The sequence below is a fragment of the Chrysemys picta genome, chromosome 5 (genome assembly GCF_011386835.1).
Source record: "Chrysemys picta bellii isolate R12L10 chromosome 5, ASM1138683v2, whole genome shotgun sequence".
Lineage (NCBI taxonomy): Eukaryota > Metazoa > Chordata > Testudines > Emydidae > Chrysemys > Chrysemys picta.
This window is the reverse complement of record NC_088795.1, coordinates 42,878,558-42,898,104: the sequence shown is the minus strand read 5'-3', so window position 1 is coordinate 42,898,104 and position 19,547 is coordinate 42,878,558. Positions and strand designations below refer to the sequence as shown.

At 40.1% G+C, this 19,547-nt stretch overlaps 2 protein-coding genes across 9 annotated transcripts in view; one reads left to right on the top strand and one right to left on the bottom strand.

The window, feature by feature from the left end:
- Positions 1 to 18,153, bottom strand: part of AFG2A (AFG2 AAA ATPase homolog A) — a 292,859-nt gene extending 274,706 nt beyond the window's left edge. For 6 of the 8 annotated variants that reach the window (XR_010601332.1, XM_005290348.5, XM_065596351.1 and 3 more), the window contains exons 1-8: positions 18,018 to 18,153; positions 15,904 to 16,028; positions 15,083 to 15,240; positions 8,476 to 8,534; positions 7,030 to 7,665; positions 4,447 to 4,576; positions 3,649 to 3,705; positions 2,349 to 2,472 (exon numbers count right to left, since the gene is read on the bottom strand). Coding sequence is in view for 7 of the 8 variants with exons in the window: in XM_005290348.5 (XP_005290405.2) it covers positions 2,349 to 2,472; positions 3,649 to 3,705; positions 4,447 to 4,576; positions 7,030 to 7,665; positions 8,476 to 8,534; positions 15,083 to 15,240; positions 15,904 to 16,028; positions 18,018 to 18,147 (1,419 nt within the window). In the remaining variant the exon portion in view is untranslated. The remainder of the gene's footprint in view (positions 1 to 2,348; positions 2,473 to 3,648; positions 3,706 to 4,446; positions 4,577 to 7,029; positions 7,666 to 8,475; positions 8,535 to 15,082; positions 15,241 to 15,903; positions 16,029 to 18,017) is intronic. The other 2 variants (XM_024106384.3, XM_065596353.1) reach the window with 1 other exon arrangement.
- A 145-nt stretch (positions 18,154 to 18,298) lies between these two features.
- The window catches only part of NUDT6 (nudix hydrolase 6), a 35,172-nt gene continuing 33,923 nt past the window's right edge, over positions 18,299 to 19,547 (top strand). Inside the window, exon 1 of the mRNA XM_008169623.4 lies at positions 18,299 to 18,539. Within this exon, the coding sequence (XP_008167845.2) occupies positions 18,299 to 18,539 (241 nt within the window). The remainder of the gene's footprint in view (positions 18,540 to 19,547) is intronic.

Here is a 19,547-nt window from a genome sequence, read left to right as displayed (position 1 = left end):
AGGCGACCAGCTTGGCTAAACAGTGAAATCCTTGCTGATCTTAAACGCAAAAAAGAGGCTTATAAGAAGTGGAAGATTGGACAAATGACCAGGGAGGAGTATAAAAATATTGCTCAGGTGTGCAGGAGTGAAATCAGGAAGGCCAAATCACACTTGGAGATGCAGTTAGCAAGAGATGTTAAGAGTAACAAGAAGGGTTTCTTCAGGTATGTTAGCAACAAGAAGAAAATCAAGGAAAGTGTGGGCCCCTTACTGAATGAGGGAGGCAACCTAGTGACCGAGGATGTGGAAAAAGCTAATGTACTCAATGATTTTTTTGCCTCTGTCTTCACGCACAAGGTCAGCTCCCAGATTGCTGCACTGGGCAGTACAGCATGGGGAGAAGGTGACCAACCCTCTGTGGAGAAAGAAGTGGTTCGGGACTATTTAGAAAAACTGGACGTGCACAAGTCCATGGGGCCGGATGCGCTGCATCCAAGGGTGCTAAAGGAGTTGGCGGGTGAGATTGCAGAGCCATTAGCCATTATTTTTGAAAACTCATGGCGATCGGGGGAGGTCCCAGATGATTGGAAAAAGGCTAATGTAGTGCCCATCTTTAAAAAAGGGAAGAAGGAGGATCCGGGGAACTACAGGCCAGTCAACCTCACCTCAGTCCCTGGAAAAATCATGGAGCAGGTCCTCAAGGAATCAATTATGAAACGTTTAGAGGAGAGGAAAGTGATCAGGAACAGTCCGCATGGATTCACGAAGGGGAAGTCGTGCCTGACTAACCTAATTGCCTTCTATGATGAGATAACTGGCTCTGTGGATGAGGGGAAAGCAGTGGATGCGTTATTCCTTGACTTTAGCAAAGCTTTTGATACGGTCTCCCACAGTATTCTTGCCACCAAGTTAAAGAAGTATGGGCTGGATGGACGGACTGTAAGGTGGATAGAAAGCTGGCTAGATCGTCGGGCTCAACGGGTAGTGATCAATGGCTCCATGTCTAGTTGGCAGCCGGTTTCAAGTGGAGTGCCCCAAGGGTCGGTCCTGGGGCCGGTTTTGTTTAATATCTTTATTAATGATCTGGAGGATGGTGTGGACTGCACTCTCAGCAAGTTTGCAGATGACACTAAACTAGGAGGCGTGGTAGATACACTAGAGGGTAGGGATCGGATACAGAGGGACCTAGACAAATTAGAGGATTGGGCAGAAAAAAACCTGATGAGGTTCAACAAGAACAAGTGCAGAGTCCTGCACTTAGGACGGAAGAATCCCATGCACTGCTACAGACTAGGGACCGAATGGCTAGGTAGCAGTTCTGCTGAAAAGGAACTAGGGGTCACAGTGGACGAGAAGCTGGATGAGAGTCAACAGTGTGCTCTTGTTGCCAAGAAGGCTAACGGCATTTTGGGCTGTATAAGTAGGGGCATTGCCAGCAGATCGAGGAACGTGATCGTTCCCCTTTATTCGACATTGGTGAGGCCTCATCTGGAATACTGTGTCCAGTTTTGGGCCCCACACTACAAGAAGGATGTGGAAAAATTGGAAAGAGTCCAGCGGAGGGCAACAAAAATGATAGGGGTCTGGAGCACATGACTTATGAGGAGAGGCTGAGAGAACTGGGATTGTTTAGTCTCCAGAAGAGAAGAATGAGGGGGGATTTGATAGGAGCCTTCAACTACCTGAAGGGGGGTTCCAAAGAGGATGGAGCTCGGCTGTTCTCAGTGGTGGCAGATGACAGAACAAGGAGCAATGGTCTCAAGTTGCAGTGGGGGAGGTCCAGGTTGGATATCAGGAAAAACTATTTCACTAGGAGGGTGGTGAAACACTGGAATGCGTTACCTAGGGAGGTGGTGGAGTCTCCTTCCTTGGAGGTTTTTAAGGCCCGGCTTGACAAAGCCCTGGCTGGGATGATTTAGCTGGGAATTGGTCCTGCTTTGAGCAGGGGGTTGGACTAGATGACCTCTTGAGGTCCCTTCCAACTCTGATATTCTATGATTCTATGATTCTTTTCTCTTGCAATTCAAAAATGTATCTGAATGTCAAAATACATACACATTATATACAAATAAAAAATAAATAGATATAGATATATAGGTTTAATTTCTATGAAGTGTCACAACAATATGGTGCGATACTCTGTTAAAGTAAATGTAATTTACTGAAGGAAATCACTTATTAGTTTTAACCCTATCTAGTGTTAGTAAGGGACACATGTCTTCTCTTTCTTTTCTCTTAAATTCAATAAGGATATTAGATTAGTGTCTAAAAGTTTCTTCTGCTGGCCCGACTGTGCTACAAAACCTAATGCAATTTATTCAGTTCTTCCCCTTAATACACTAATTGTATCAATATACTTTACTTACTGAGCCAATGCCATCCATCAATGTTAGTAATGAAGCTACAACTCTTTTTTCTACTTCATTCTGAGCCCCTTCTCTCTTCGGACAGAGTGCATCCAGCTCATCAATAAATATAATTGATGGACGACTGAAAGAAAAATAAATAAAAGCAACTTATCTGCCAATTGTACATAGTAGCATTTAAAACATTTAGGCTTCGATTTTCAAAAACTAATGGATATGGACACTCAATTCCCATTAAAATTAGTGGGTATCCAAATCTCCAAGGTGACTGAAACTTTCAGGCCTGAAGTATGTTTCTGCTCCAATATAGGACTCTGTAAAATAATTGCATTCTGTGATTCCATGTTTATTGTTCTCAGATTCTATACTGACTTTATTCTGCTTATAAGTAAAAAATTGGCTTTTCTAGTTGCTGTCCCTGCAAACTTAAACTGAGACCTAAAAGTCAAGCTGGGTTCTCTCTTGCTCCTTCCTAGGTTGAATTTGGCCCTCCAAATGAATTTAGTTTACAATTCTGTTGGTTAAACTTGAGTGAAAATATTTTAGTACTGAATCTGGCCCTATAGGTGCAGTCACACATGGTTTAGATAGCCATTAAAAACACTTACATACATACTACATGCCTCCAGTAATCACAACTTTCATGTCCACACCAACAGGTTTTTCAAAAACTACAATATTAAAATTCTGTAAGATTTTAACAATATTTTTGTTTTTCCACTCAATAATGTCAGTGACAACTTTCTACCATTCTGTTTCTATGATGAAATATGGGTAAAACAGAAGATGGGCTTCTCTGATTTAAGCTAAATGAGTCTCTTTTGGCTCAGTTGGCAGAACATTTCCACTGGAAATTAGAAATCATCCCAAATTAAATCTTTGCATCTAAACAGCCTTGGAACAAATTTAAACAAACTTCGGATCTGGATCCAATCTATCTGGCTTGGGTTCCTTTCTATTGCAAATGAGAGTTTTGAGTTCTAACGCCAACTAGGATGAGAATTTAATATTTTATGTAGGACACATGCTAATTGGTTTAGAATAATATACAACAGCCTCCTTAAATGACATTGCATTTATAATAAGGGACCAAAAACATAAAATTTGTAGATTAGATTATTCTTCTTTGCGCCAAGCTGTATATAAATAAAACATATCTACATTTAAAATACCTTTGCAGAAAAAATATTACAATCCAGAGAATTTCATAAGCTTTTCTTTATGCAATAATATCAAAATTTGATTATATGATTACATACATGAACATGTATGTAATCAGAATGATCTAAAGTGAATGTACCGTTGAGAGGCTTCAGCAAATATCTGCCGTAATCTTGATTCAGTCTCACCATAAAACCTGAAACAATCACAGTATTTTAGTAACAGAACTTTTATTGTTTTCCAAGTTGGGGCGGGACTCTATTCCTTGAGTTTCCACAAGATGGTGTTCAAACCTTCAAAGCATCCCAGAGAATGTGTGGCTTGTCACAAAGGTTATTTTAAATTTGCATTTCCACTGGGATAAGAGACTAAGGCAAAATTTATACTTTTTTTAAAATATGACCCATCTGTAGCCAGCAAAAATTAGGGGGAACAGTTTATCTCCATCTAGGTCATAGAGATTCCAATTTTTTCACAACTAAACCAATGCTACCTGGACAAATTCTCATCTATAGCCTCATTTTTGCCTTTATTTTACTGTGCTTTAACAAACCGTCCTTTTTCCTTGTTGGACATACAACTGGCATACAGATGCAGTTCTAATTATCTTTCTAATTATTTATCAAATTATTTCCTTTTTTTCCCCATTCCACTGCCATACATACTTCTCTGTACTATACTAGATAAGATTCCTCTTCAAAGGAATGATGAAAACAGCCTCCTGTTACTTCATTTCACTGGGAGGTGACAACTATAATTTTCACTCTAGAACAATAAGCAGCATAATCCCATCCCCATGAACTTCTGAGACTTGGGACATATACGCTGGACCCAATCCTACATATTTATACACTGTGCAACTCCAATGGATACAAGCCTGTACAGAATTTGGCCCAATGTCTCTAAGTTACTGATGTAATAAATTAGATGAACTTACTTGCTTATGATTTCAGGACCATTAATAATTGAAACATGGGCTCCCACTTCATTTGCAACAGCTCTGGCAATCATGGTCTTCCCAGTACCTGGGGGGCCATACAGTAGCACCCCTCTAGGAGGAGGAATTCCTTTAAACAAACACAGAGAGAAAAGCGTTACTTGTGCTTAAGGCGGTTGTGAACCAATCAAATCACCATGCTCCACCGCTCTACAATATACATGTCTACATTACTGATTTCTATATTCTACATGCTTTTATTTAAGAAATATAGGTATATACTAATTTTTAATAAAAAACTATTATATAAAATGTTATTTTCCCCAATAATCCTATTGAAATCCTTCTGATTGAAAACCTAGCATTAAATTAAATCTTTATTATGTTACTCAAGATTCCTACAATACTGTTTGTACAAACCTCCAGCACAACAAAACCACTCCACTTCATTACAGGTACGCACACCTTAAATAATATTATTTAAAAGACTGGAAATACCAAATATAAGAATGAATGTGCCTCTGTAATAGCAAATATTAGGAGATTGGGGATAGCTGACAGCTACTGATGAGCACTAAGGTCAGACAAGGGCATCTGCCAGGGATGTCGGTAAAACAAGGTGTCTCTGCATATAGTTAAAACAAGAGAAATTACAGCCGAACAGGAGGGGAGACCGGTTCGGAACACAAGTATATTCCAGAAAAATTAAATGGTTTCAGCCTAGAGTCCAATAAAACAGGCACACACATAAAAATTAAAAACAAGAAGTTTAAAAGCCAAAAATAGGTGGACTAGAATTCCTGACAATGGACCTTGGCAGAATGAGCATTACCGAAATATGGTAGAATGACAAATGGTCAATGAAATATTGTAAGCCTGACAATAAACTATATAAGGAGGACCAATTATACCATAGAGGTGATGGAATAAAAATCTAATGAGATAAATTTCCTGAGAACTATGGATTCTGTATGGATAAGCCCAACCCCTAGGGGTACATATGCAAGTAGAACAAAAAACTAAACATTAATTGACAAGAGTTAGGAAGAAACTTCCTCTTTTACCAGGTTACTCCTTAACATCCACCGAGGGAATTGTTGCACATTCCTCTGATGCTTGTCAATGTGAAGGAAAGAGACCAAGAGTCTGGTCTAGTATGCAATTCCTATGCTATTGTACTGCAGATAACCACATATTCAAGCCTAATGATATTGAAGTAAATATAGGGCTTGATATCTCTCTGATGCCATTAGCAGAGGAGATGCTGATTATCCAGATGTCACCTATGGTATGGTGCAGGATTTGCAGCAGCATCCCTTCCTTGTCTCTGACACATGAAATCCCCTGGTGCATCTTGAGGTCTGGGCTCTGTGGACAGAGCATGGATGGGCATTCTTCATGGCATCATCCCACAGAAACCCAGAGGGAAGCCCTACGCAATATAAACTAGCACACCCATCATTGTCTTACATGGAACAGAGGGACAATCCAACAACCCACATCCCCCCAGAGGAGACAGGCAAGGTGGAGAAGCAATGCAGAGGTATAGGGACCCTGCAATGAATAAGTTCTGGCCCATACCCCATATCCCAAGATCACATGGATCTCAGAACATAAATGGGTTGGGGAGTCAAACACCTTGGCCATTCCAGAGAGAGACAAGTAATCTCTCTGCTGACATAATGATTCTGAGGGAGAAAACATGGTTATTTCCCTCACCTTAGCAGATTCTTCTCACCTAGGGCACAATCTCTCCACTCAAAGTGATTTATGGGTCAAAGCAGACAACAGGGTTTACCTCAAAAACCTGTAAGAATAGCAGCCACACCACTCTCCTACCCCTATCTATTCCCTTTCTAGAAAAACTTCCCCAGGACTTTAACTTTTCCTAGAAATTATGGATAGAAAACACCTATTAAAATAAGCTAATCCATCTGCTGCAAATGAAGGATTATTATTGTTCCCTACAGTACTCTCTAGTGCTTTGTCCCATCTTGTTTTACATTGTCCAAAGCACTGTGATTTAATCTAAGAAAACATCATAATAAATAATTTTAATGTTTAAATCCTTTCCAATTCACATGGGTGAATTGCACTATATTCTTTTCTATAATTTACAGAAACCCTGGGTCAGATAAAGGGAATTAAAAGGGGAGAGGGATGAGGGGAAAAACTAGAATTTGATTGGCCAATCTTTAAATTAAATGCACTTTTTTTTTTTTAATTGAACTCTATAAAAACAGACTTTAAGCAGTGGAGTTACAGAAGAGTACCTGTATTTTTCAGGTGACTGACTAACTCCTTGTTACTCGTCATGAGTTCCCCTGGGTAACTACACCATCACAGACTCTCCTCTCTAAGGCATGATCCTTACAACCTAAACATTTGGTTATTAAAAAAGGAACAACTGTAAAGAAGATAATTATAACAGAGTTTAGTTGGGAACTAAAGTACATCAAAACTGTATCACACAGAGAGGGAATGTGTGTTTCATATAGAGTGACTTGTTAATATGGGTGAAAGAAGTGGTAAGTTAAAGAAAAACTGCCTTAGATTAAGAAAACCAACTCTTAGACATCATACCGTAACACTTAAACAATTCAGGCTGCTTCAGGGGCAGTTCAATTGTTTCTCTAATGGTTTGTAGCTGGCTGCTTAAACCACCTATCATGTCATAGGTAAGGATAGATTTAGAGTCGTGTTCTTCTGTTGCAATGATCCGATTCTCTACGAAATTGACTCTAGTTTTTGAAGAAATAAAGTAAAAGGTATCCAAATTGCATTTTGCTCCAGTGTTGCCAGTGCGTAGCAATCTCATGCTGTCTTCATCTCTGATTGATTCAGAACCATCAATAAGGTCTCCGACATTCCCCTTATTACAGAACTCATCTGTCCGGTCATAAGCCTGCTCACCCCCTATCACCACAGCATTTGAAGTAACTGGTGAACTTTGAGCCATCAGCTTGCATGGAGTGCTGGTAGATGCTCCTTCCTGGTTGTCTTCTATGTCCAACTTTCTGAGCTGCAAAGACAAGTTTAGAGCACTGGTCTCCAAGTCAGTCTTCTCAAGGACTGGCTCTTGTGTTTCACTGAAAACAGTACTTCTCTGCATTTTCAGCAGGGCCCCATCGGTTCCTTTCACCCTCGTCACCATCAAGTTGCAAGGTTTGCCATAGAAAGTGAGATGCAAAAGGTTGCCTGGCAAAACTATCTTCCCATCTACAAGAAGATTAAATTTTAGTAAATAAAAAAATATATATATATATAGTACATATTAATCTTATTTTCCAGCAATACTTTTCAAATATGAATGAATTAGAACAATTTTTCATCAGTAAACCCCTAAAACAGATGTCACAAATTAACTGTCCTAAAAGACAAAGTGATTAAAAGACAGGAAAATACAGTTCTCATCTAAAATGATCCCTTCAAACATAGTCAGCCTCCATAAGGATAAATATTCTGAATGACTGGCCATTGGTATTTCTGGTTGTTTCAAATTTTGGAGCACATAAAAAGTTACAGATTATATTTCTAGCAAAGACAGTTCCTTAAACTCTCTATTTATTAGTGTCTTCCACTGTCTCACAATTTTACTTTAAATCCCAGCTCCTGGAGTCACGTGCTTATGCAAGAAGCTCAGCTCTCTCTCCTCATAACAGAAATAAATTCATAACCACAATTGTTGGGAGTGCATCGCATTATAATGCAGAAGACCAAGACAGACTTTTAAACCATCTCAGAATGAACTGACAGCAGCCATGATGGACTGAAAACTATGTTTCATGCAAGTATATTATTATTTGCTATTCACACCGTAGTGAGGTGATGTCACCCAGAATGAATAGGTCAATAAAAAGTTTAAGGAGTTTGTAAAACAAGCTAAAGTCCTATGATGAAGTGCTGAAGAGGCAAAAGTCATTTTGGAATAACCCTTTGATGAAGATAGTGAGTGACTGATATTTACTCTCAAAAAATGGTTTCTCTACTAAAATATGTATGTAAAACAAAAAAACACAAACCACTTACCTAGATTTCGCAAAAGACAGACAGACAAGTCTTCAACATTAATACAGGCATCTTTGTCCCTGTGGTTGTGATGAAAAACAATTTTACAATTCCCTAGTAAATCTAAAAACAGAATCAGTCTATAATATTGATAACTCCTGATTTATTCATTAACAGTATATCCTATACTGCAAAACAAAGAAGTTAATTTAACTCTGCAAACAGAAGAAACTGATGGGCAAATTTACAAGTTGCTCTGTTTGACTCATTGTAGTCTAGTCATAAATACAATGTAAATATATTTGCTATAAGGCTAACTAACGACCGGTTTAAATATTAACATTTCTTTGGATTTTTCGTAAATATAATATTTTATATAACAATAGAAGTCAAGATTGATCATTCCTTAAAATGAGAAGGATGAGATACGTTTATCTCTCAAGTGACTACTGTTCTGACTTACAGTGAAGGTGGTTACTTCATTTACTAAATCAGTAAATGATTCAGAAAAAAACGAATTTTATACCGCAGGCCTGCAAAAACTTTCATACATGAGTAGTCCATTGATTTCATGGGCAATACATGCATTTGTAAAGGTAAGCACAATTGGGAGCATTTGCAGATCTGAGGACCAAGCCCTTTCCGACTGTGCAAGGTTTTCCCTGCAGTATATTCTCTAGTACTGTACTTCATGCAATCCAGTTTTAAATGAGGGATGTTAAACCATTTACCTATCAAGAGTATCAACAGTCTAATACATTACATTCAGGATTTTTTTTTTTTTTTGGATAGTTAGCCTAAATTTTCTCTCTCTCTGTTTCTTCCCTAATTTTACTTTGTTCTGTAACCATGTTAAATAATTCTTCCACTTCCTTGGCATTTACATTTACACCCTTGAAATGTTTGTAGGTGATCACAAACTATCCTTTTTTTCCCTTTACACTAAAAGAAAGGAAGGTGCTTCTCAAAGACATAAATTCAACCAAAACATTTTACCTTTTTAAAAGAAAACATACCAGATACAGAAACTGCAACTAAAATTATGGTCAACAGAGGGAGTTCTAAGTCTACTAATCACAAAGTCTCTTCCCCAAATATTTTTACTGATCAAGGAGAAAATTCTAGGACAAGAAACATATCATAAATTTTTGAGAAACTTCAAGTCGCCATATAATTTTATGACCCTAATGCAGCAAACACTTATGTATTTAATTACCTTTACACATCTAAGTAAAACTCTTGCAGTCATTTAAACCGGTGGTTCTCAAGCAGGAATACGGATACCCCTGGGGGTATGCAAACGTCTTCCAGGGGGTATATCAACTCATCTAGATATTTGCCTAGTTTTATAACAGGCTACATAAAAAGCATTAGCAAAGTCAGTACAAACTAAAATTTCATACAGACAATGACTTTTACACTGATCTATATACTATACACTGAAATGTAAGTACAATATTATATTCCAATCGATTTATTTTATAATTATATGGTAAAAGGAAAGAGTAAGCAATTTTTCAGTAATAGTGTGCTGTAACACTTGTATTTTTAGATCTAATTTTGTACATAACAACATACAAACTTAAGAATGGCCCTACTGGGTCAGACCAAAGGTCCATCTAGCCCAGTATCCTGTCTTCCGACAGTGGCCAGTGCCAGGTGCCCCAGAGGGAATGAACAGAACAGGTAATCATCAAGTGATCCATCCCCTGTCGCTCATTCCCAGCTTCTGGCAAACAGAAGCTAGGGACACCATTCCTGCCCATCCTGGCTAATGGCCATCGATGGACCTATCCTCCATGAATTTATCTAGTTCTTTTTTTGAACCCTGTTATGGTCTTGGCCTTCACAACATCCTTTGGGGCAAGGAGTTCCACAGGTTGACTGTGCATTGTGTGAAGAAATACTTCATTTTGTTTGTTTTAAACCTGCTGCCTATTAATTTCATTTGGTGACGCCTAGTTCTTGTGCTATGAGAAGTAGTAAACAACACTTCCTTATCTACTTTCTCTACACCAGTCAATTTTATTGACCTCAATCATATCTCCCCTTAGCCGTCTCTTTTCCAAGCTGAAGAGTCCCAGTCTTATTAATCTCTCCTCACATGGATGTCGTTCTATACCCCCTAACCATTTTCGTTGCCCTTTTCTGAACCTTTTCCAATTCCAATACATCTTTTTGAGATGGTGCGACCACGTCTGCACACAGTATTCAAGATGTGGGCAAGTACTTTTTAAGTGAGGTGAAAGTTGGGGTATGCAAGACAAATTAGAATCCTGTAGTCTGGAAAAGTTGAGAAACAATGATTTAGATGACATGTGTGCACAAAATTAAGAAAGCATAGAACTGCTTACAGGAGGAGGGACTACATTAATATTTATTTTACAAATCTGGTAGTCTTACAAGAAATGATAGTGCTAAGGCCAGAAGCAATTAAAGTGACTTTAGGATCTAGCCTACCATTTCTTTCTTTACATATTAATAGAATAATTCTAGAAGCCCAGCAACTGGAACAAAACATAATGGAGGGGGGAAATCTGGTTTAGGAAAAGTCTCAGCATTCTGCTTAGGAAAAGTTTCTAAAAGATTATAACCAAAAGTATTTTAGAAATTAGGAAGAATTCCAGTGGCAGTTCTCTTTTAGGGAAAATCTATTTCATAAAAATGTTACAGCTGAAAAACACAGGAAGGTATGATGTATAGTATTCACATACAACACATACGGATACTAAGTTTATTTTATTAACTTTACTTAAAAACACCTACCTTTCTGGTGGAGGATTTAAATGAAATGAGTATTTTCTACCAGTTAACTAAACTAAGGGGGGCATGTAACACTAGGCAAACTTTCCATATCCTTTGCTTTGCTGTAGCTTAAAACGGTAGTTATATGTTTTTTTCCTTATTAGAAAAAAAGAATAGCAAGCATACCATATGGAGTTAGTAACAGGAGTTTGTGAAATATACAGCAAACTCATCTAGAATAATTAGAGTAGGACAACTGGCCTGATTATGTTACTGACACTGGCAGTGTGTGCCTGACTTTCTAGAGTATTAAAATGTGTTTGCCATCATTTCTGGCACGCCAATTTGTATGAGGTTAGCCTCTCCATATTCAAAGGGACAATCATATGGTTAGACCTGAAATTCAGGGGTTGGGCAGGGATAGGGAATATAGTTTACAAAAATTAATATCACACGGTAATAAAAACTAATATTCCAGGAATCTTTAAAACAAATGTTTGAACTGAAACATTCCCCACCAACCCACGTTATATCAGTGAAGTATTGTCAATACTGCAAGATCAAAAATCATGAGACAGATCAACAAAAATCAAAAAAGATTAAAAAAAAAAGTAAAAAAAAATCAAGTAGCCTCATGATTTTAAAGCCTGTTCGTTTTGGTGTGTTTACTCCTCCTCCCCTTGTCTAAGTTGCAAGTTGAAAATTCAAAGTGAAATGTAAAAAAGCTGCACTCAACATGATAGTGTCATCCCTTATTCTTCCTGTCTGATGGAAAGGTCATTCCTCAGTTTGCTCCTTCATCCCATCACCGTTCTTCCCCCATCAAGCACCTTGAGTGCTCTCCTCAACTCCTCCCAAACACCAATGCATGGTGCCTCCTAACCACCTTACAAACACACTGTGTCCTGTCTCTTCCCTAGGCACTGCTTCCCTGCCTTTTTCCCTGGCCTCCTGGGCCTTCGCCTTGCACCCATCTCCCCTGCACTGTGCTCCCCCATTATCCCATTCTGGGCCCAGATCCATCACCCCATGTCTGTCCTCTGTTCCTCTGCCTCCGAGCCTTGCTCCCACCATCCTATCCTGTGTCTACAGCTTCCCACACAGAACCAATGGCAGGAGAGAGTTCTTCAAAGAGTTGTTTATCTACAGGCTAGCAATATTGCTCACCTCAAGCATACACACACCACGAGTCAGTGCCCACAAAATTGTCAGACTGACTTGAAAATCGTGACATTTTAAAACATAATCAATGTTAGGTTCTTTTTATTTGCTTTCTTGTGTCATGAGTCTTTAGGGTTCATATTTTCAACTTTCTCTCCACACAAAAGGTTACCAGCACTCCAGGACTGTCCTGGAGACTACAGGAATTAAAGATTAATCTTTAATTAAAGAGGTCATGTGATGAAACCTCCAGAAATACGTCCAACCAAGACTGGCAACCCTACGAGGGCTACATTTTTTTTTTTTTTTTAATTAAAGGAAAGCTGAGATTCTCACATAAAACTGAACTCCTGGATTTATGAGGTTAACAAAATGTGAAACATTCCAAGAGGCAAGGTAAAATTGTTAACGCTAACAACACTGAAGTAGAGACAGGGACACTGTTTTCCTTCCTATGTCCCCTTAACTTTGGTTATTCTACCAGTCCAACACCAAGAGTGTGGAAAAAGGCTGGAACGCTACTACGCCACCTGGGGCTCCCCAGGGCCAGTTCCCGCTTCCCCATGTCACATACTATGCAGAGCTGGGAACTCAGGCTCTACAGAAGACAAATAGCAGCAGACCTCATGAGGGCAAGTGGAAGCTGCATTCCAGATTGGGCTACAAACAGTGGCCCTGTGGATAACTGCACACTTACACACATATACCCCAGATTCCTGAGACAATAGCAGCGGTCTGCAAGGTGGTCTTCAAGGCTTAAACCAAGCATTAACTGTTGGAGTTAGAAAAAGCTTGACCTTAACTGTCCACTCTCAGATTCCTTACACCTTCCTCTGAAGCATCTGGTATTGGCTACTATAAAAGACAGGATACAGGACTAGATGAACCACAGGTTTGATCCTATAGTCTTCTGAGAGCACAGACAGCTGTGACAATTATACAAAATCACAGGGCTCAAGTCTAGTTGCTTTACCTAAGCAACTGCAAAATCTACACTAACAGCATTGCCAGAGACTATTTACATTTTTAAAGGGAAGTTAGATTTGTAAAATTATTTCACCATTCCTAATGTGAATACTCCACACTCACATAAATATTGCTTTTGGGCTCAACTACTCTATCAGTAACGACTTTGCAGCATCAGCCTCTTAATTACAATATTCACATCACAAGTAACGACTTTTTCTAATATTACTTTTAACCTGACGGCATCTCTTTCAAGCAGAGACCATGCTCATCCTTTAAAATAACCTGAAACCAAGTTACAAACTTTTTTGATCTTATGGTCATAAAGAATTGCCTGAACCAACTTAGCACAACCTCTGTTTCTAAATGACAGGTTTCAGAGTAGCAGACATGTTAGTCTGTATCCGCAAAAAGAAGAACAGAAGTACTTGTGGCACCTTAGAGACTAACAAATTTATTAGAGCATAAGCTTTCGTGGGCTACAGCCCACTTCTTCGGATGCATATAGAATGGAACATATATTGAGGAGATATATATACACACATACAGAGAGCATAAACAGGTGGGAGTTGTCTTACCAACTCTGAGAGGCCAATTAATTAAGAGAAAAAAAATTTTTCAAGTGATAATCAAGATAGCCCAAGATATTTCACCTGTTTATGCTCTCTGTATGTGTGTATATATATATATATATATATATATCCTCAATATATGTTCCATTCTATATGCATCCGAAGAAGTGGGCTGTAGTCCACGAAAGCTTATGCTCTAATAAATTTGTTAGTCTCTAAGGTGCCACAAGTACTCCTGTTCTTCTGTTTCTAAAGGAGATATTAGGTCAAGAAACTAATAAATATACAAAACACCTGCTAGCTCCCATTTCCTATTATCCTGACATGCTTCCCTTTGTGATTTTATTTTTCCTTTTGGATTATCAACAACAAATTGTGATGGGGTGTACAAACCCCATACCAGTGTCACAGGGATGGAAGAGCTAACGTGGGCAGGGCTGGCCCTGCCCCTCTGGCCAAGGGTGGCATAAGGGTTTTAAAGCAGGATGTTCCAGACTGTTGCTGGGAGACAGCAGTCAGCGGCTCTATGGCTCCCAAGAGAGACTCCTGGAAAGCTTCAGGGAAATTGCCCTCAAGGACACACGCTGATCCTACAAGAAGACAGCACATCTCGATATACCAGCTGGGCAGGATGGGTTTGGAAAGCCCCAAAGCAACCAGTTAAGTGGTCAGTGCTGCTATCCTCAACCCCTCCTGGAGGTAGGGAATCTGAGACTATACTAAAAGAACTTAGGGAACAGGAGCTCCTTCAAACCCAGTCAGACTATTCCACTCAGTTTAGTATCACCGAGACTCCTGTTAATGCCATTTTGCAGCACCCAGACAGCAGGAAGTGCCTATTAGTTTCCTGAAAACTGAGACACAAATATGCAATTTATAAATGGTACATGCTACATTAAATTTTTCAATCAATTCAGCTAAAGCGCAACTCATAAAATCTTCTGAGTGCAGAAATCCCACAGGTCTCCAGTCCAGGAGGGGTTCCAAGAGGCAGTACTATGCTACTTCTCAAAACAATATTAGGTCCCAATCCTGTCAATACTTTAAGCACATGAGTAGTCTAATTGAAACGCAAAATGGACCTGCATCCACCTACAACAGGCCTTTATGTTCTAGAATCTGTGCGTTCTAGATCAAGTTTGCACACTGGGAGGTAAGGTAATGTTCACAGAAAAATTCCAAACCTCAGCTTCACATCTACTTCTTCTGCCTGCACCACTGCACCGACCACAGGCTGGACAGTGACTGCCTCACCAGGTTTCACTCGCAGATTCTTCTGAGTGATTCCACTTAGGCCAACTTTCCCTCCTGGGAAGCCTGCAACTGGCCAAGCTGTACAGACCTACAGAGAGTTTCAAATTAAATTAAAAAGATTAAAAAAAAAAAAAAAAAAACCCACCACACACACTTGGTGATTAAGAGCTTTTTTTTTGGTTGTCATTCCCTAATGAAAGGTGAAATACCCTTCATGCCTTTTGAGTCAAACTCCACAAGGGATTAAGGATTGTGTTAAAATGACATATTCCACAAACACTTAAAATGCAAGGCAATTAGCACTGGACTCCTTAAGGGCTGAACTAACAAGCTTTCTAAAAATGTAAGGCTTAAATTTTGTGAATGAGAGAGAATATATAACTAAGGGTAGAGTTTTTCTGTAGATAATGGAAGAGCATCGTCAACAATCTGGAGTTCATTCCCTTTCACTATTTAAAAATAAATAAATAAAATGGAGTGACTTTTAATGGCACTAGCTAAATCCAGGCAAAGAGCAATCAGAAGCTGTGCACAAGTCTCAACACCAAGCTGCAAAAACAGCCTGATGCACAATTCATCTGCTTTTCCAATCCTGAAGTATAACACATAACTGCACTAAATTGTGTGGAGAACTAGAATTCAAAACTGGAATTCTGAAATCTCCAAACTCATCTCCCACTTGTGACCTAACTCCAATCCACCACTTAGCCAAGCACAAAATTAGCCTAACAGACAGGAAAAGAAATCTCACCTCTTGTTTTCCATCTGTACTGGTAAGCAAGACTGGTCGACCTATGCATATATTTGCTGATTTCATACTGTTGAGTCCTAGTTGCACAAGAACTCTTCTGTACATTGTAGGAACTTTGTCATCTGCTAAAATATTAGAGAAAATATGTCACTCTTTTGTACAATAAGTGAACTTAGTGCTTATAACATGTGCCAACTCAGAGGGACAAGACTGCAAACAAAACTCCTCTGTTCTGACATGAAGCAGTTGCATTGTCATTACCCCTGCTGTAAAATTCACTACACTACAAAAACAAGCATGCCTGTTCAGTATCTACACTTATTCAATTCTAAGGCTAGAGAGTGAATCATAATGGTGGGTTTTGTGGCTTTAGCACATGAGGAATTGGACATATAGCCACAATTAATTTCAAGGCAGCTTGAGTACATGTGCTGCCTTTCGACTACCACTCAGATGGAAGAGGTTACAACTCCTCTTAATCTTCCTTGAAAGCCAGTTTCTTCAGCCATTCAGTCTTTATTTTTATTTTTGAGACGGGACAATTTTGTCCTATCCAGCTAAGTTTCTGAACAGCTATCAGATTATAACTTTTGGTCACTATCACCTTGCTCCAGATTTGAACCAGTGATACAGAGGAGGTCTGCATGTCCCATTACCAATCTCACGATCTTTTCAATATCTAATGTGGTGGGCAGACGGCCACTGAAAAGAACAGCACAACCCAGGAGCCATGTCTCTACGAAAATATTTCTGCAACAGAGCAATATTTTTTTTAATTACTTCAGTCTACTAACGAATTGTTCAGTTTAATTGGGAGCTGCTGCAGCAGGAAGAGGGTAAGCAAAAACAGAACAGTATACTTTCATTCTTAAAGGAGCAATGAGCATGACTTTTTTTTTTTTTAAATCATTTAACATTACTGCTTTCTTACTTAGTTTTTAACTTGGAGAGGAGACTAACAGATTTATTTGGGCATAAGCTTTCATGGGTAACTTAAGAAGTGAGGTTTCTTACCCACGAAAGCTAATGCCCAAATAAATCTGTTAGCCTTTAAGGTGCCACCGGACTCCTTGTTGTTTTAGCTTTTAACTTTACTTAGTAGTTTCTGTGGAGTTATTTATGTTCGAATAAATAGAGTTGCATACAGAAAATACACAATTTTTTAAAAATCCCAAAGCTCCATTTAATGGTATAGCCAACCTCAGTAGTGGTAGCCTACTCTTGTACAAGACTTTTAGTGTCTGTTTTACACTGAAGAACACAGTTATATGGTTCCAATCCTGCAAATGCTTACACATAAGAAGTCCCATTAAAATCAATGGGAATAACTCACATGTGAGAGTATCTGCAAGATTAGGGCCTATATTTATTCCATACTATATACACTGTGTTGCATTGTAGCAGATGTGCCTTTTGGTTCCAATCCTATCAGATCTATGCCAGCATGCCTTTGCACGAGCATATGATCAAAACAGAGCCCTGTAGGGCACCAATGGCAAAGTTGCAGCTTTACTTTAGAACAGCTACGGTCTTATTTATGTTGCATAATTTACCAGATCAACAGCACCATGTATGTTGATTAAACGATCCATAAATACAAACTAATAGTAAATGTTTGTATGCAACCTTGCATCTCAGATGGCACATAACATTTTTGTTTGCTTGTGTGTTTGTTTTTTGAAGAGGGCACCGTCGGGTCTAGCAGTGTAGTACCAAAATGTGGGCTTTTAAAAACCGAATTTTTGAAACTGCATGACCCTCCCCCCCAATACACATACACAGAGAGAGAGAGCTTTACTTGAATTTAAGCGCGTTTAAAATGCTACAACCCCAAAGTTGTGCTAATGTCTTGTAACACAACATGAAAATCGACTGGTCCAGGAAAGTTACAAAAATGCAAACAGTTGAAAGGGGGAAAGCAAACTGGATTGTTGAAAATCCTCTTTCCCCCATAACTATTCTACAGGGTTTAATCTCTCTTCCCCCAGGCACAGAGGAAGGACGATTTTGCTGGGGGCAGGTGTGTCAAGCAACCTTTCCCCTCCTGCCCCCGGCATAGCGAGGGAACCGCAGCCGCTTGGCTGGAGAGACAGCGCCTGCCGCTCGCACCGTACCTTTTTCCAAGAAGTCTGCAGCCGCCAGCGTCAGCAGAGCAGGGGGCCGCTCCGCCGGCTCCGGGGTGACGCTGGGGGAGCCGCTCTCCGGGGGCAGCCACCCCCTGCTCTTTCTTTTGGGGGCCGACATGGCAGGAGGAACCGGCCCGGCAGCGAACACGTGCACAGCCCCTGGAAGTGCTTCCTAATCAGAGTGCAAAGGCCGGCGCCGCCCCTTAGTCCCCGCCCCGCCTGCCAGCAGCAGCCCTCGGCTCCTGCCCGCTGCCCCCCGGCGCAGAGCGATGCTGGGGGCCCGGGCGCTGCGCTGGGGTCTCGCTGCACGGCGCGCCCCGAACGGGGCAAGGCCCCAGCCGGCCCGAGTCCCTCTGTGCGGCCGCCGCCTGGGGAGCTTAGCCGGTTGCAGCCTGGCGCCAGCCGGGCTCCAACCACAGCTGGATAAGTTTGGCGGCGTAACCGTGCACCTGGCTCAGCTTCACACGCCAGACAGCCTGGACCAAGTCACCTTCCAGAGATGGCTACAGGGCAAGTGCATTTCAGGGCCACGGGGCCCGCGCAGCAGCCTGAAGGGTCACACGCTGCCCCGGTGGGCACAAGGGGACTGAGCTGGAGGGCAGCAGCTACAGAAGATCAGGTCTTGTGTAAAGAAGTGATCTCCCCACCCCTCATTGCGACCAGTAGCAAAACTCCCACTGACTAAACTGAGCCCAGGATTTCCCCCCAGCCAGGGCTCTCTAATCTTTACAGGAGGAAGCAGGGGTATCAACATACGTAAACCACACACTAATAACAAACACTACCAGTAATCCTGTACTCACACAAACCTCCCATTGCCTTCACTGGGACTACTTCCTCACTTGGAAGTCCATTGGCACCACCAGGCCCAACTAAAGTAATGTATTCATTATGTGGTTAAAATTTGGTATATTGAATGCCCCCAGCTGAGATTTTATAAAGCACCCAGGAGCGTGTATTTTGCATGGCTTCCTTTATTTCAGTTTGAAACTATCTTTTTTTAAATTAGATTTAAACATTGCTCTTTGCGATCTGCAACCCAACAGTAGCAGCCTTATGCAATCAGATACCATTTGAAAGAGTAACTGAGGAATCTGTTTTTATTGTCCAATATAAATTCAGGGGGGGGGGGGAGGAGAGCCATTAATTACAAGTAAGTTGTGTTTTTAAAAAGTTTTAATTTTAAATTGTTAATGGTATATTATCCAATTTTGCTTGTCAAATTTTAAGTCCTAATGTTCCTTTTCTAAAGGCCATTTTTTAATCCCTTGAAATGTCCTCGTATACATCTACCTGTCATTCTTGACTCTGAAGAGAAAGCATACTTATCTAGCTGGCTTACTAGCCTCCAATCTAATTCTTTCCTCGGGATGGCATAATTGTGTAACCTTGGGTTTACAATTGCACAACACAGAATTCAACCTTTAACTTCTATTACTACTGGAGGAAAAAAAGTGAATACATGCAAAGCGCAGAATCTGTATTATCCATTGTGTAAAGCTGTAAGCAAAATGTATA